The sequence below is a fragment of the Strongylocentrotus purpuratus genome, unplaced genomic scaffold, assembly GCF_000002235.5.
Source record: "Strongylocentrotus purpuratus isolate Spur 01 unplaced genomic scaffold, Spur_5.0 spur5_scaffold_13, whole genome shotgun sequence".
In the NCBI taxonomy this organism is placed as follows: domain Eukaryota; kingdom Metazoa; phylum Echinodermata; class Echinoidea; order Camarodonta; family Strongylocentrotidae; genus Strongylocentrotus; species Strongylocentrotus purpuratus.
This window is the reverse complement of record NW_022145598.1, coordinates 2,772,144-2,787,656: the sequence shown is the minus strand read 5'-3', so window position 1 is coordinate 2,787,656 and position 15,513 is coordinate 2,772,144. Positions and strand designations below refer to the sequence as shown.

General features: G+C 36.9%; 1 protein-coding gene across 2 annotated transcripts in view; it reads right to left on the bottom strand.

The window, feature by feature from the left end:
• LOC579258 (collagen alpha-1(XXII) chain) overlaps nt 1-15,513 on the bottom strand; it is a 50,102-nt gene that overhangs the window by 3,991 nt on the left and 30,598 nt on the right. The window contains exons 17-32 of one of the 2 annotated variants that reach the window (XM_030982712.1): nt 15,336-15,407; nt 14,323-14,376; nt 11,244-11,297; nt 10,595-10,648; nt 9,895-9,948; nt 8,922-8,975; nt 7,650-7,757; nt 6,763-6,816; nt 6,286-6,393; nt 5,396-5,494; nt 4,578-4,685; nt 3,507-3,578; nt 2,608-2,721; nt 1,821-1,967; nt 1,104-1,158; nt 428-619 (exon numbers count right to left, since the gene is read on the bottom strand). In XM_030982712.1, coding sequence (XP_030838572.1) covers nt 428-619; nt 1,104-1,158; nt 1,821-1,967; nt 2,608-2,721; nt 3,507-3,578; nt 4,578-4,685; nt 5,396-5,494; nt 6,286-6,393; nt 6,763-6,816; nt 7,650-7,757; nt 8,922-8,975; nt 9,895-9,948; nt 10,595-10,648; nt 11,244-11,297; nt 14,323-14,376; nt 15,336-15,407 — 1,399 coding nt within the window. Of the gene's footprint in view, nt 1-427; nt 620-1,103; nt 1,159-1,820; nt 1,968-2,607; nt 2,722-3,506; nt 3,579-4,577; nt 4,686-5,395; nt 5,495-6,285; nt 6,394-6,762; nt 6,817-7,649; nt 7,758-8,921; nt 8,976-9,894; nt 9,949-10,594; nt 10,649-11,243; nt 11,298-14,171; nt 14,205-14,322; nt 14,377-15,335; nt 15,408-15,513 lie in introns of both variants that reach the window. The other variant, XM_030982713.1, reaches the window with a different exon arrangement.

The following is a 15,513-nucleotide window of genomic DNA, read 5'->3' as shown; positions in this document are numbered from 1 at the left end:
AACATTCCCTGTCAACCTAGAATACATGGGCCCCGTCTAACAAAAAGTTGCGATTGATCCAAATCAATCGCAAGTTTGCAATCTCCTATCTCGTATGTGATTGCGATTGTAACTCTTTGTTTGAATACAGGGCCCTGATGAACACGAACATCACTAACTTATGAAGATCTTAAAGGCCAACTGCACTACTTGTAGCTACTTGCGCCCTCTATATAACAAACAACGCCTAATCGGTGACCATTGTTCCCCCATGATCCTCTTTTTCTTATGTTAATTGTGAGCTGAGTTGATGAGATAACCACCTGTCCAGTGAACTTGCAGGGCGGTCTAGTCCCTCCTGTAAACTAGTACAGATAAGCTATAAATGTATATACTGAATAAAGCATGGAATTGAAACACGAAAGAATTTCAAGGCGTCTCTCTGTACCTCTTTCTCCTGGTGTTCCTACTCCTCCCAGCATTCCTGGCCTTCCCATGGAACCTGGGTTACCGGACAATCCCATCGGTCCCGTTGGTCCACTCAGCCCTAAGATACCGGCCGGACCAGGTTCACCTTGGATGCTCTCTCCTGGTGGTCCGGGCGGACCCCGGAACCTCTGCTCAAAGCTTTCGATATTATCTGCAAGGGGTATCATTTTGAGTAATATTAGGAATGATGATAATGTCCACTTGTATAGCTCAACTTATATGATATATATAATGCGTTTTTAAAATATAGAGTATCAGAATTATCAATCATGTCGTTTTATTATGTATGTGAAGAAGAACAAAATATTAGAAGTCTTTCGGGTAATCTGAAAAAATTGTCCGGCATAATCTTTAAGAAATATACTTGTCCGTGGGTGCATCGACCTTGCCTTCACTCAAAAACAGAAGTAATATTAAATGGGGTAGACTTTTGTCGATAGAGAAAGAAATAGAGTGTTATATCACTATTGATATTTGTTTAAGAAGTTCAATATAGTTAAAATATTGTTATTATGTCAATAACTTCGAACAAGAAAGGACCTTTAAGTGCAGAAGGGATGAACCAATGGGAATTGGTTGTGGAGACGTGATATATGCAAAGGGAAAACACGCAATAATAATCGACGATGACTTACTTTGGAAGTATCTTTCTATAAGTCGCAAGATTTCGTCTTTCGATGGAGTCAAACCCTTCAATAAAAATCATTCAAAGGTAAGTGATGATTAAAGAATAACAAATATCAAATAATCATACCTATATCAGGGATAACGTGATAAAAATACACAAAAACGAATTAACCTGCTGAATGCGTGCGTAATTATGTTGTACATACTACGTAATGTGTGAGCGGGCGCGCTAGTCGTTGGGACGTACAAATGGAGAACATTCAATGCAGTGAGAGACACGAAGCGGCGGCAGATGCTCTTGATATTGATAGAAATGTTCAAACAATTGATCGTAGAAAATAAAATTTACACGCTTGCAAAGACTTGCAAGAAATCAGCGATATAAAATTCCAATAGCTTTGTCCACAAACTATTAAATGTGCATGCGGACACATTACCCAAATATTGCTTCTATAGGCGTTATGCATTTATCATAGGGTATTGAAATTGCCCTTTAATTTATTTCCTGAAAGACTTTTCGTTATGCTACGGTCACAAAGGTTCGTACGAACGATACTTTCGTACGAATCTCTCTGTTTTTCCATTGTCTTCCCGATTGTCCATTGTCTGAAAATTGTTCGTACAGCGTTCGTAGCAGTTCGTAATGGCATTTGTGACCGAGGCTTTAGGTATACTTTGTTATGAGTGCACTGTAGTTTCTAACAGAGAGGATTTGTTTTACTTACAGGGATTCCATTCTGTCCGTTCGTTCCTCCGATACCCCTGTCTCCTTTGTTTCCTTTCTCTCCCCTTCCTCCACCATACCCCTGTGTACCCCGGGGACCTTGAGGGCCCGTGCTGCCCGGATCACCGTTGTCACCTCGCTCTCCTTTCTACGATCATGGACAGAGAAAGTCATTCATTGTCAGAAAACGTTATGTTATTCGTAACTTTCCCTCTTTGTTTGGGGTAAAGGGTGCTAAAAATGCGAAAATTATAGTGTAAACGACTGGCTACCAGTCTATGATAATAAAGACGCCCTCTTCGGTACGGTCAGCTTTCTGTCCTCGCCTACAAACTGACCTGAGCAGACCCAGGTTCGAAACTGAGTCCAGTCTTTCGGATTGTGACGTCAAAGGTCGGTCCAAGATGTATGGCAATCAGATTTGGTGCATAAACGTTGGTACAAATTCAATTACAAACAAGCAAACCAAACCCCTTTTAAAATGGCATCAACTTTATATCACTGTTGGGACTTAAACAATGTGCTCGTAAATCTTTGTGAGCACAGTATGAGGGAAAGAAGGAAAATAGGCTAAGTTTTAGGAAAACGATGCAATTTTGAAGTCTTATCAAAGATGAGGACGCACAATGAACATGATGAAATAAAGTGTAATGTACTGGTCTTAATGAGGCTCTGATTGAATTCAAGCTTCGGCAAGCAAATGTGCACCATCTCCTCTCCCTGGTGGGAATTTGATGCATCAATAGAACACATAGAAAAAGGGGTAGCTCAAAAGGATGATTTCTTACCGGTCCACGAGGTCCCATGGGACCAGTTTGACCATCTTTTCCGTTCCTACCCCCAGGACCGGTCTTGCCATTCGCACCAATTTCTCCTTTAGACCCTCTTCGGCCCGGGATGCCCTAAATCACAGAAATATACGATGAACACATCAAATTAATGTCAATAGTAATTTATTAGATGTTCGATGGTGCTTTTATTTCAGATAATGATATCGACTAATAAGATGAACGTGAATTACCTGTATCTTCCCCATGAATATCAAAGTTCAAGTTATTTACACGTAATATAACTAATTTCTGTTGAAACCGATCAACTTCAGATCTGCTATATACTGATGGGTGTATATTTAATTCTCTTCAGATACATCTTCTCTCTCTCTCTAATATCACAAATTTTAATAGAATAATTGTTATTAACTTTGAACCAAGATTCTTGCCTTTTTGTAAATATTATGTTATATAATTCTTTATCTTTTATTTAGTGTAAAATACCAAAGCTTTGTATTTAATCACAGAACATATTTACCCTATTATGTAGAATAGATTGCAGCTTAAGTATGTATTCAATAGTTATTCATATTTATTCATTACATTCTCATTCATTGCTGTGATACTTTTGTGTGTTAGTGGTAGCAGACACAATTAACATTAAATGCTATTTTCTGGTCCCATTTATCCTTTCAATGTTTACCATTCACATTTGATTGTTATATTGATGTACTTTTGTTTGGATAATAAACTTCAAACTCAAACTCAAACTCTCTCTCTCTTCCAGAAAGAATGCACTGTTTGACTTATGCCCGTTATCACTAGATACATAATCATGATATCATACATCGAATGGAAGCAAGATAATGCTGTCTTCCCTATTCATTTAATAATGACTTTTTTAAATTCTAACTTACTATGAGTCCAACTGGACCTCGACCGCCGTCCTCTCCGAGAGCACCTTTGATTCCCTGCCGTCCTTGGGGACCCTATGGTGGTGGACAAACACAAAAATACAAAGATCTTATGATGTTTTCTCAACTAATCGCTTAATTATTTTTTTTGTATAGGCCACTATGTTATATTTATATTGTTTCCCATCATATTTATATTTTCAATAAGTTGACTTCTGGTCATGCGACTGCACTGTGAATCGATCAGAAAATTTTGATCATGTAGCATATAAGAATTGGTGTGTACTGCAAGGTTCTGGAGTCACCAACATAATAAGAAATTTGGCCCAGTCTTGGTAATGCACTGTACACAGAAATTATTATATGGGACTACACAACCTTATTTGTAAGCTGTTACTTGTCATATTTAGAATATGGGGGCATTTTAAGAACCGTGCCTTTAAAAGGACATTTTTTTTTATTTCTCTGATGTTCTTCCATACTTGCATAATACCAATGATAACGCTCACAAATTAATGTTCACCACTCCAGTTTCCCCAGAACTCGACCTTCTCTTTAGGTCGAACATTTCTTCTTTTTCTCTCTACTTTACTTTTGAGTCTAGTTCTAAAATTTGTCATTCCTCTCCCTTTAAAAAAAAATCTTCTTATTTCTCTGAATATTATACAATCAAAATTACATTTGTTCTTCTACCAATACTTCTTCGATGTCCTGCTTGTTCCTTTGAAGATGTTAATGTCCATTGTACCCTGCAAAAATTCCAAACTGCCTTCTCTTTAAAAAAAAAAAAAAAAACTTGATCTTTTCAAAAAAGACACCTCGTTTAATATGCAGCAGTCAGTGGCGTATCAACTATCCAGCATACGAAAGACTGCGTGCCCCCCTCGAAGTCTTAGAAGAAGAAAACAAACCGACAAAGTGTACACATCACAGGGGGCCTGTCCAGTTACATCACGAACTCTTCACCAGTAAAGATTAGTGCATACCCCCCCCCCCCCCCCCCAGCGGGTCTGGGAAGAATGTCGCCCCTCAATTATGAATATTTAGATACCCCACACCGGTCAATGAACTTACCCTTGGGCCTGAATCACCGTCCTTTCCTGGTAATCCTGTGTAGCCAGTATTGCCTATGTCTCCTTTAGTACCTCGCAGCCCTGTCAAACCCATGGGACCTGGCAAACCCTGCAATTCAAAATACAAAATCATTTCATTAATAGGGGTTATATTTATCTCATGATTACGTTCTTTAAATACACACTTTTATATTCTGATCACAGTATCAAATATAACACAGACATCAACATGCATTTACGTCGTTTCACCTTCCCTTTCTAATCTTTCCATGTACTTTGCATTCTTATAACTCAGTCATTTATTAACACAGTATACCTTTATTTATACCCATTTAATACCAAAATCAAGATCTCACCAAAGTCGTATAACTAATTGGTGTCTAGTTTTTTGGTAGTTATTCTTTATCAAGTTATCTTTTTTAATATCATTATTCTCATAGAATCAATTACATTCCACGGATCAAATCCATACATTAAATTTCTCTTTCATGAGGATTATATGTTTGATTTTCTTTTTCTTTTGCATTTTAACAAATATATAACAAACAAACATTGCAAATGTACACATGACAAAATAATATAAATTATGTAGAATAAAGTAAGGCTGGCTGTAACTAATCGAAAACATCAAACAGGAGGGTTGACAAAGTAAGCAAAGCTAGATAGTATGACTACCCTCAAAAGATACATAATAATAAAAATATGGAGGAACAAATTTTTTGTTTCATCTCTCTCAATTTCTCTTGGAGCAACTAATTATATAGAACTAGTCTTCATGTACGAATCGACCAACGTGTCCCCAGGATGGACCATACTTACCTCATCTCCCTTTTCTCCTCGGACTCCTCTTAATCCAGGCTGGCCTTTATTACCTTGGACACCCTGCTCTCCTTGGTCTCCGATCGGTCCAGGGTTACCCTGAAATGTTGCAAGAACAGCTCAAATTAAAGCCCGTCTGTACTAGTTTGCCAAAGAGGGATTAGACCTCCCTGCAAGATCACTGACAAGTGGTTATCTCATCAAATCAGCTCTCAAATAGCATAAGAAAAAGAGGATCATGGGGGACCAACAGGCACTTATGCCCTTTTTGCTATATAGAGGGCGCAAGTAGCTAGTAGTGTAGTGGGGCTTTAAGACAAGAATCATGTAGAGGACTTGAATCCACTGGCATAGACAGGATTTTTGAAGAAGGGCTGGGGTGGGGGTGGAGGTACGGACGAGGTTCGGACAGGGGTAGGGTTAAGGCCTTGACCACCAAGTTCCTTGGATGACCCCTCTTTTAGCGGATCCTTTCCCCATTTTATTTTATTTAACTTATAATCGGGGGGGGGGGGGGGGGGCATTACCCTTAGGCATTGCCCCCTGGTGCACTTCCGATGCAAACACCATAATAATGAAATACAAATATGGTATTAAAGATCACGTTCAAGTTGTTAGATGTATGCTTCGGTATGCCTACACAGTCGTAAGAGTGATTTAACCGCAATTTCATACAAATGGAAATAAAAAGACTACTAGGTACACAACATAAGAAATGGATTGTGTGATTGATTAATAGCTTCTTATAACATGTTAAGTTGTAATAACATATCTGTAAAGCGCTTAGGCACATCGTTGGATCTGTGTATTGAGCGCTATATATAAAAAAACGGATTATTATTATTATTATTATTATTATTATTATTATTATTATGAATATGTAAGCTTACATTTGTTCCTGGAACTCCAGCTATTCCACGTAGACCATTTGAACCTTTGCCGCCTTTTTCTCCCTTAGGTCCACTTAGACCTGGTAAGCCCAGATCACCGAAACTTCCCTGCAACGATGGAAACAATAACATATAGTTCATTTCATTCCATTTCATTTCGCTTTTTTTTATAAATTTAACTTAATTTCAACTTATCTTGCTTAATTCCATTAAATGACATTTCGTTTCATTTCATTAATTTCATTTCTTTTTGCTTTATTTCATTTCATTCCATTCCATTTCATTTCATTTCATTTCTTTTCAATTCATTTTATTTTATTTCATTTCAATTCATTTCATTCCTTTTCACTTCATACACCATTTCATTTCTTCTTACTCATTTTTATTCGTTGGTAATTCATTTTCCGTCAGTTAATATCAGAACTAAAAATTATCATTAATATGCAGACCGAATAAAAACAAGAAAAATAGACTCACCTTGTCTCCCTTAAACCCAGGGAAACCGAGGCTTCCTGTGGCGCCTTTATAACCCTGTGAAGGAAAAAGAAAGATCGATCAGATGCTACCGCTATTTACTACTGATTTACCATTATATCATTTCAAATATGACAAAAGTTTAAAGGGAAAACAAGCAACGATTTCAAAAGAAGCAACAGCAAATATGCATCGAGAAATTTGTTGTCTTCGATTCATTTCATTTAAGAACGAACTTAAAAATGATCTTAGTATTGTATCCTCAGACACGCTCACATACATCCACCAGCACACACGCACACACACACACACACACACACACACACACACGCGCACACACTACTGCATGGGTAAAAGATAAAGGTGAGTTCTGGTTAAAAAAAAAGAATTCTCACAGAATCAAACGAAACTTACACTGAATGTTGAAGATTACAAATAAATGTCATTTGTTAAACAATTTTGTAGAAAATGTATACTGGCTGAGTAATTAGCATAGAAAGATTAGGAAATCAAGGTTATTAGCCCCGACACCATTCATGTAGTGCCGTTTACATCTTACGGTGCAGTGCTTGTTACTCTACCAAGACTGGGCCAAATCTATTATGATTTTCATGACTCCAGATCTTTGCAGTACACACCGACACTTACATGCTACATGATCGACTTTTGTTCTGATCCATTCCACACCCTTTCTTTCACAATGAAATCCGGTGACCAGAATTCACCTTTATCTTTAAGACAGTAGATATTGTAATGACACGCGTAAAGGTTTTGACTTAAACAATCTAACTGTAAGAAAATCCACCCTGTGCATATGCTTACGAAAAAAAAGAAAAAAAGATGGATGCCATCTCTCATTTCATGGTTTGGAAGAATTGTTGTGAACTCACCCTTGGTCCTGATTCTCCTTGTGGTCCAGAACCACCTCTTGGTCCTGCTAATCCAGCTGGTCCTCGTTCACCCTCTGGTCCAAACAATCCCTGAGGACCTTGGGGTCCCTATAGTAATGCAACAGGGGGTTATAAAAAACATCAGTATGACAGGACTAAAAAGCATGATAAGGAAAAGTTTGACTCCATCATGCCAATAGTAGTATAGCTCACAACTTGAATACTACATAATGCACCTGGGCCCTATTTTATTAAAATTGTTATCAAAAAAAGATTAAAAATTTCAGTAGCGTATAACACTTATTGTAATTTATCAATGATGACAAGTTTTATGAAACAGGGCCCATGTCCGTAACCCGGGGATAGCACTTTTTACACGAAGGAGGAAGGCGCCCTCTGACTTTTTACATTGGCAACCTGAAGGGTTTATTTCATACTTTTTTTAATTTAAAAAAATTCTCAGAAATATCTCAGAAATTTCTCATCAAATGTCTTTTAACAACAATCTGCATCTGTCCCTGATAATTTTGCTATTTCTTTTTTTAAAAATCCATTCCTAACAATACAACATTGCTTATATTACAACACATATGTTGCATTTCTGGAGTTCAGGGCTAGCATGTGAAATTTTACGAAGAAAAAAATGTCCACGAAAGTAGGTTGCATTGCAGAACAGACAATTTTATGATTTCTCTTTTTAAAAGTAATTTAAGCTTTCAAGTGACTCTGTAACATCGTTGAAAGTTGACGAAAAAATTGCATAATTTCGTATGAAATGTTAATTACTATATTTCTTCTACTGTACTAACCCTCTAACATGCACAAAATCCTGAACGAATTCTCAAACCACAAAGATATTTATGGTTTTCTGTGAAGGTGTCACTGTGCAACACCCTCTAACAGTGATTAACAGTAAATTCTCCCAACCATTTTTGAATTTTCCTAACGGTTTTTTTCGTGAAAAGATATAAAACAGGCTTTTAAAAATATGTCAATACTTAAATGTCTGGAATGGTATAAAGAGCCAATTCATCGCTTTGTGACGATTTACATTCACCTAAGATGTAATTAAATTATAATAATATAGTTGGGAGAATTTAGGAATCGATCAGATCAGTTTTTCCCAATTTATATCATTAATAATGGTCCGTTTTCACTCAAACTTTCAGATTATCTGTAATTGTACATTTAGCATTGAATTCACTACCTTAGCACCACTTTCTCTCATCTGAACAATGTTACCAAGTCCCATTAAAAGAGAACTTCACTTACCGCACTGCCTTTATCCCCTCGTGGTCCAGGTGGTCCCATGGGTCCAGCCTCACCCTTGGTAAGGAAATAAGAAAATTAAGAAATGAAATTAAACAAAAGAAAATTGTCTTTTAGCCTACTAAAAAGCTGTATTAAAAAGACGAACAGCTTAATAGCACGGAGGTAATATGTGCGTCGGAGAGGAACTGAACTTCTTGAGGTATTGATACTTTTTTTGATACAAGGAATGGAAGAGTTATAAAAAAATACACAAATATATGGAATAGTCGAATGAACAATTTATATGAGTTTGAGATGCACCTAGATTAAAGGGATCCGGTAACTTTGTCTCAGATTCTGAAAAAAAAATAATGGATTTAGCTCACGCTGCAATGATAATTATAAACCTTTAGGTCAGTCAGGAACCCCATGACTTTTACAAGCCGATCACCTGTCTGATAATCAAGATATTTATGATTGTAATTACAAATCGCCGAACGGTTTTCATAACACTACAGTCTATTGGGGGAAACAAGTATGGTAAAACCGGTCACTCAAACATTTTTTCTTTTTTGAGGCACTTCTTGATCATTTTGAACTGCGATTTTTTTAGGGCTTCAATATTACACCATATCACAGACACTAATAACACGTAGGGCCGTGAATCTCAGATTTAATATTGTTAAATGATCCCTTTAAAGAGAAATTTCAAACTTACTATTTCCCCCTCAAACCCACTTCTCCTATTCGTCTGATAGAACAGAGCTGCATATTGCAGCTTCGTATGTATCATCTATCTTATGTATGTGTTTTCGTGTAATGTACAAGTCGTTAATATCATGTTTATGTTTTATTGTTTAAATTGTGTTTGTTCAAAGTCAGGCTCCATAGTGGATCAGGCCCTCTGCGCCTCTGAAAGGGACTATCCTGATTTTGAAGGAAAAAATGTGAACAAATAAAAAGGTTTGATTGCCCAGAAACGACTAGTACTTACTGCAGATCCTGTGTCTCCTCTTGGGCCACGCAATCCTCCTGACCCTTTCTCACCCTACGAAAACAAAAACCCGAAAAAGCATGATACAAAAATGATTGGTTTTCTATATTCTTAATAATAATGTTGAATGCACTGGGGAAGTATTTTATTTGAAATGAACTGACGAAAATCTATTATGAAGGAGTTGGATTGATCACAATTATCATGAAATACCTAAACTCTTAGTTTGAAAAGTATAAAAAAAAACATAAAAAGCAGATTGAAGATAGTTGACCAATACGGCACTTACAACGATGTGGTTGAAGAGTCTAAGCCGCCTGAGGTAGTGAGAAATTCGTTAATCTTTTATATAGGATAACGCAGTATTTTTCTAAAATAGCAAAAACCATCTCCAATTCTATTTTTTTAAGGGTATGTTTCCTTCGTACAAAAAAAGCCGTCTCCAGGAGAGAACAAAGGCCTGCTTTAATGAAGAATCCACTCTAATTCAGGTACGGCCAAAGCCGTTTCTTAAAAAGAAATAAACGTAAAAGTCCATTTCAGTAGCACATTGTATCACTTTTAGGACCTGATAATGAGGATTAATGCCTTACTAAAGGGCACTAACGCATCGTCTTGGTTTCGAACCCGGGTCACCGGATTACGAGACCACTGCTCTACCGACTGAGCTATCGCACCTCTAACTTACTTACTTACTTACCTTAATGCCAGAAAGTCCTTTTATTCCTCTCTCGCCTTGGTCACCTTGAAATCCCTGCAGTCAATCATAAGATGAGATTAAACAAAATGAGCATTTTCCAGATCTTTTCATTCTTATTTCCGTTTTCTACTTTTCCTCTTCGTCTTAATTATCCTTGTTTTTACTTCCTTCTACCTTTTCCTGAGTCCCCCTTATACTCCCCTCTCCAGGCTGCTTCTCCCCTTTCCACAAAGTTCTCTGCATCCTTTCTTTATTAATATCGACCTCTTCTTATCCGTCTACTTCACCCCCTCTCATGGCTCATGGGGGGGGGGGGGAGATAAGAGGAAAAAGAGAGAACATGTGAGAGATGCAGACTACCAGAGATATGAATATGATTACAGCCAGGTAGAATTGAGCGAACGAGAAAGGATGAGAGAGAGAGAGAGAGAGAGAGAGAGAGAGAGAGAGAGAGAGAGACAGTAAGAAAAGAGATAAAGAAACGAGTTAGAGGGAGAGGAGAGAGAGAGAGAGAAAAAAAGAGATTGAGAAGAAAGAAAGAGACAGAGAAAAGGGAAAGAGCTAGCGAGAGAGAGAAAGAAAGAAAGAGAAAGAGAGAGAGAGAGAGAGAGAGAGAGAGAGAGAGAGAGTAAGAGTTCTAGTGCCTCACCTGTATTCCTGGGTCTCCAGGTATACCGGGTATGCCAGGGGATCCAGCTGGTCCCTGCAGTAAACAAATTGTTGTTTATAAAACAATATTGTTTACAAGACAAAAGAAAAAATATAGAACTAGATGAAATGAATGGATACAAGTCAGTTATGTTTGCACATTATATCGAATACCCCCCTCCTCTTATAACCCGTACATTAACCCCTATAAGGTAATTACTCCCCGGAGAGCGGGACTACTTTCTGTAAAGCCAAACGCACACTATACGTTCTTGGATCCTGCGAGATAATTTTTGAAGAAAGTGTACTTATTTTTAGCTATAGAAAAATAAGAAAACATGGCTTTCTGATTTAGGTGTTAAATAATGATAAGAATATTAACAACCAAATTGTTGGTGCACTTAAGCCTTCTAGTCAGAATAAGAGCCAAATCGGGTTCAAATCGTAGACTCGGTATGACGTCACTACGATTCTGAGCCGATTTAGCTATTCCTCCTCAAAGTGCTATTGCAAATACTTCGGATCGTAGTCATATCGTGAAGTGTGCGGTGGGATTAACTCAGTTTGACTCCACTTGACTTTCTTTAAACAAAAATACACGTTAATTAAAGGGATCCGGTAACTTTTTAAAAAAATCCTTGATTTAGCTCATGCTGCAATGTTAATTATTAACCTTCAGGTCAGTCAGGAACGGTGAGGAACCCCTTGACTTTTACAAGCCGATCGCTTGTCTGATTATCAAGATACTTATGATTGAAAATCGAAATCAGATTTTGCGTTTGCCAAACGGTTTTCATAACACTACAGTCTTTTGGGAAAAAACGAGTATGGTAAAACCGGTCACTCAAAGGTTTTTTTTTTTTACTTTTTTGAGGCACTTCTTGATCATTTTGAAGCGCAATTTTTTTAGGGCTTCAACATAACACTATATCACATACACTGATAACACGTAGGGCCGTGCATCTCAGATTTAACATTGTTAAACGATCCCTTTAAGCTGCATCTTTCCACATAAAACTATTGAACCATAGGATTGTTTATCTGTGGTTCATCTCTTTTGGTTAGATAATGAAAGTAATCAGATGATCTTCCTACAGTAATCAGATAGAATGTGATCTATTATCACAAAGTGGACATGCAGTGCCGTGGCATAACACTACTGGTTTGGAGTTCACAATTTCAGTAATACAGTATCAAACATTAATGGACATGATGACTGAAAAAAGCAATATTTCAAGGTTCAAGTGAATCTTTCAATTACATTTAGACATTCATTAATCATTTTAATTCATTAAGACGATAGCCCGTTTTCTTTTTACGGTTTTAAAAATTCCTGGTTTGAAAAGTGACGGGATGATTGGGAAGAACTTTTCTTCGGGGGAAAATGGTGAGACATATAGACAAAGCCTTTACCAAATTTGTACTCTTACGAAAGATAGATACAAGGGAGGATAAGAGTATACGAGTGGGGTCGGGTTTGATGAAAACCATAAAACAGGGGAATGAAATGATGATTACACATAATTATCGCACTGTGGGCATGGATAAGAAGGGAAACAAATGACAACTTATACCTGATTGAACTCAAAATATATAACTCATTGCGTGAAATGAATTTGGAAGAAAAATGAGGTCACTCTATTCTAATATCTACTCTATGTTCATCTATTTTCAAATTACAAATACTTCGGCACTAATGCTTGGTGTATTAAAATGGATATTTCTAACAACTGCAAACGACACATGCACGAAGAAATAGACTACATGGTATGGTTTAAGGGCACACTTTAAGGAAAGTATATAACTCCAGTTAAAATAGGATTTGAAAACGCAATGGTTTGTTCAATGATTATGATCGCATGAAATGACTTGGGAAGTCAACTCTAATTCAAAGATTATCTACGCCTATATTCAAACTAGAAGATCTACTAACAAGCACTAATATCTCAGTCACACCGCCAATCTTATTTAAGACTGATTCCAAACCGACTGGTTTTCTTGCCATCGGGGATAATGTAAATGTTTTTTTCGGTCAGTTGTTGGTCTTGTGTCGGTCTCGTTGGTGTGGCGTAGGTATTAGGGACTTTTAGATTCTGCACGACGAGAACGTGGACTGCCCTTTTAAGGCAATGTGACGTCCTTTTAAGGCACTGGCAGTGACGTCACATTGTCTTAAAAGGGCAGTCCACGTTCTCGTCGTGCAAAATCTAAAAGTCCGTATTATGCTTTGTGTAATTGGACGTCATTGTCAACTGCAAAAGATGCATGCATGGAGAGTAGACTATACATGGTATTATTTAAAAAGGTTAAGGAAACTATCTATCAAAAATTCTGTTAAACAGGTTAAAAAAAAAAACCGCATATGAATGTTTTATTGCGGAATAAGGCGGGATAGGGTAGGCACGTTTTTTCTTCTAAAGTGTCTAAACCTCTAGATTTGTGACCACCGGTGGCTAAATCTGGTTGGTCAGGGGATGTGGTGATTTGCTAAGGTGGGGGGGGGGGGGGGGGGGGGGGGGGAGGGGGGGGGGGGGCAAGCTAGCTATGAAGAAAATGATTGTCTAACTTCTATCAAACTATGGATTTTAAAACTCAAAGTGGACTTCGTTAGGTGATGACAGTGATGGATGATGATACACTAGTGTAGTATAGGGAGGGCGCACTCTTGCGATGATCAGAGCGTATTGAGAGAGACAGTTACGCCACCGGTAGTTGTTTCCGATTGGTCAGTTATTTCATGAAGTCTAAGAAAGCTACCTCCAATAGAGGACACATTCGGAGTTCCATGATTGAATAAATCCTTGACTTGTCCTATGATCGCGTATGCATTCAGGTGTCACAACTATATCTCTCAATTCGCTATGGTGAATGTGTCTAACTTCTATGGGGAAAAGGATTTTTTGGAAACTTGGAAATATTTGACCATTACCTGTGTGACCTGCGTATTATTAGAGGTAGAGATCTAAACAAAAAAATCGAAGAAATAAGACAGTCAAGTTTTCGAAATTTGCATCATTTAAAACTTAGAATGATTATGTTGCTCCTTGACACATAAAAAGCGTATTGTAGAAAATGCGTACTGGAATAAGCTGAGTCTCTCCGCCGCCGACGATTTCCATTATGCTGATATCGCCCTAAGAAAAAGCAAAACATTCAGAAGTCAAATATATTAAAGTCTTTTTAAGTGAGTAGTCATGGCTTACTTGATAAAGACTTTTTTAAGGCCAATTTATGCAAAAACAAAACAAAATTAATTTCGAAGAGTCTGACTACGAAATGGATAATGACGTAACTCGAACGCAAAACCATGATCAGGTTATTGACCTATACATATAAGCTAATAGTATAATGAAAGTTTCGCAAAACACAAAATATTATGTTTAAGGTTTTATATGATTCGAAATGGAATAGTGACATTAAAACAAACTCGACAAAAAGAAGATTTGTTAAACAAGCAAATCAAAATCTATAAATACGTAACGTGTTATGTCCATTCATCTTATATTCTATCTATAAGTAGAAGTGTTTTGTTGTCTGCAAGGCGAACATATATAAAGCTTGATCTTTAGAATGTGATCTCAAATGGCCCCACTACATAATAAATGATATAATTGAGCAACGATACATGTATCTTCCCTCCTGGATTAAAACAAAAAAGCTCGTAAATAACGTCGATTTTGCTGATAATTGGGAAAGGGAATTTGTTCCTTTTTACTGTCACTAAATTTCACGTTGGGATACACGACGATAATAGCATAACGTAGTATATTTGTAAAGCGCTTAGAGACATTTGTATTAAGTGCTATATAAAAATTCAATATTATTATTATTATTATTTACGACAAAATAATCTTGAGAGAAAATGAATTTAATTCCTTTTGATTTCTAATAAATTTGAAATAAAGATTTTTTCACGATGAGACGTTTAATTGCATTAAGTAGTACATATCATTTTGCGAAAAATTAATCTTAAGAGAATATTGATATATTTCCTTTTTATATTTCCACGAAATTTCAACTAGAGATTCACACACGATGAAACTTGTATTTGCAATAACTTGAAGATGATAAATTAATTTTGAGAAATACGTACCAGTGTTCCAGGTGGACCGGGTGGACCGGGCTCGCCTAGGTTACCCCTTAGTCCCGTCTCGCCTCGAATACCCTGCAAAAAATTAAATTAATAAATAAATGAATTAATGAATGAATAAATAAATATATGAATAATTAAATTAAAAAATACAAGAATGCATAAACGAATAGATAGATGA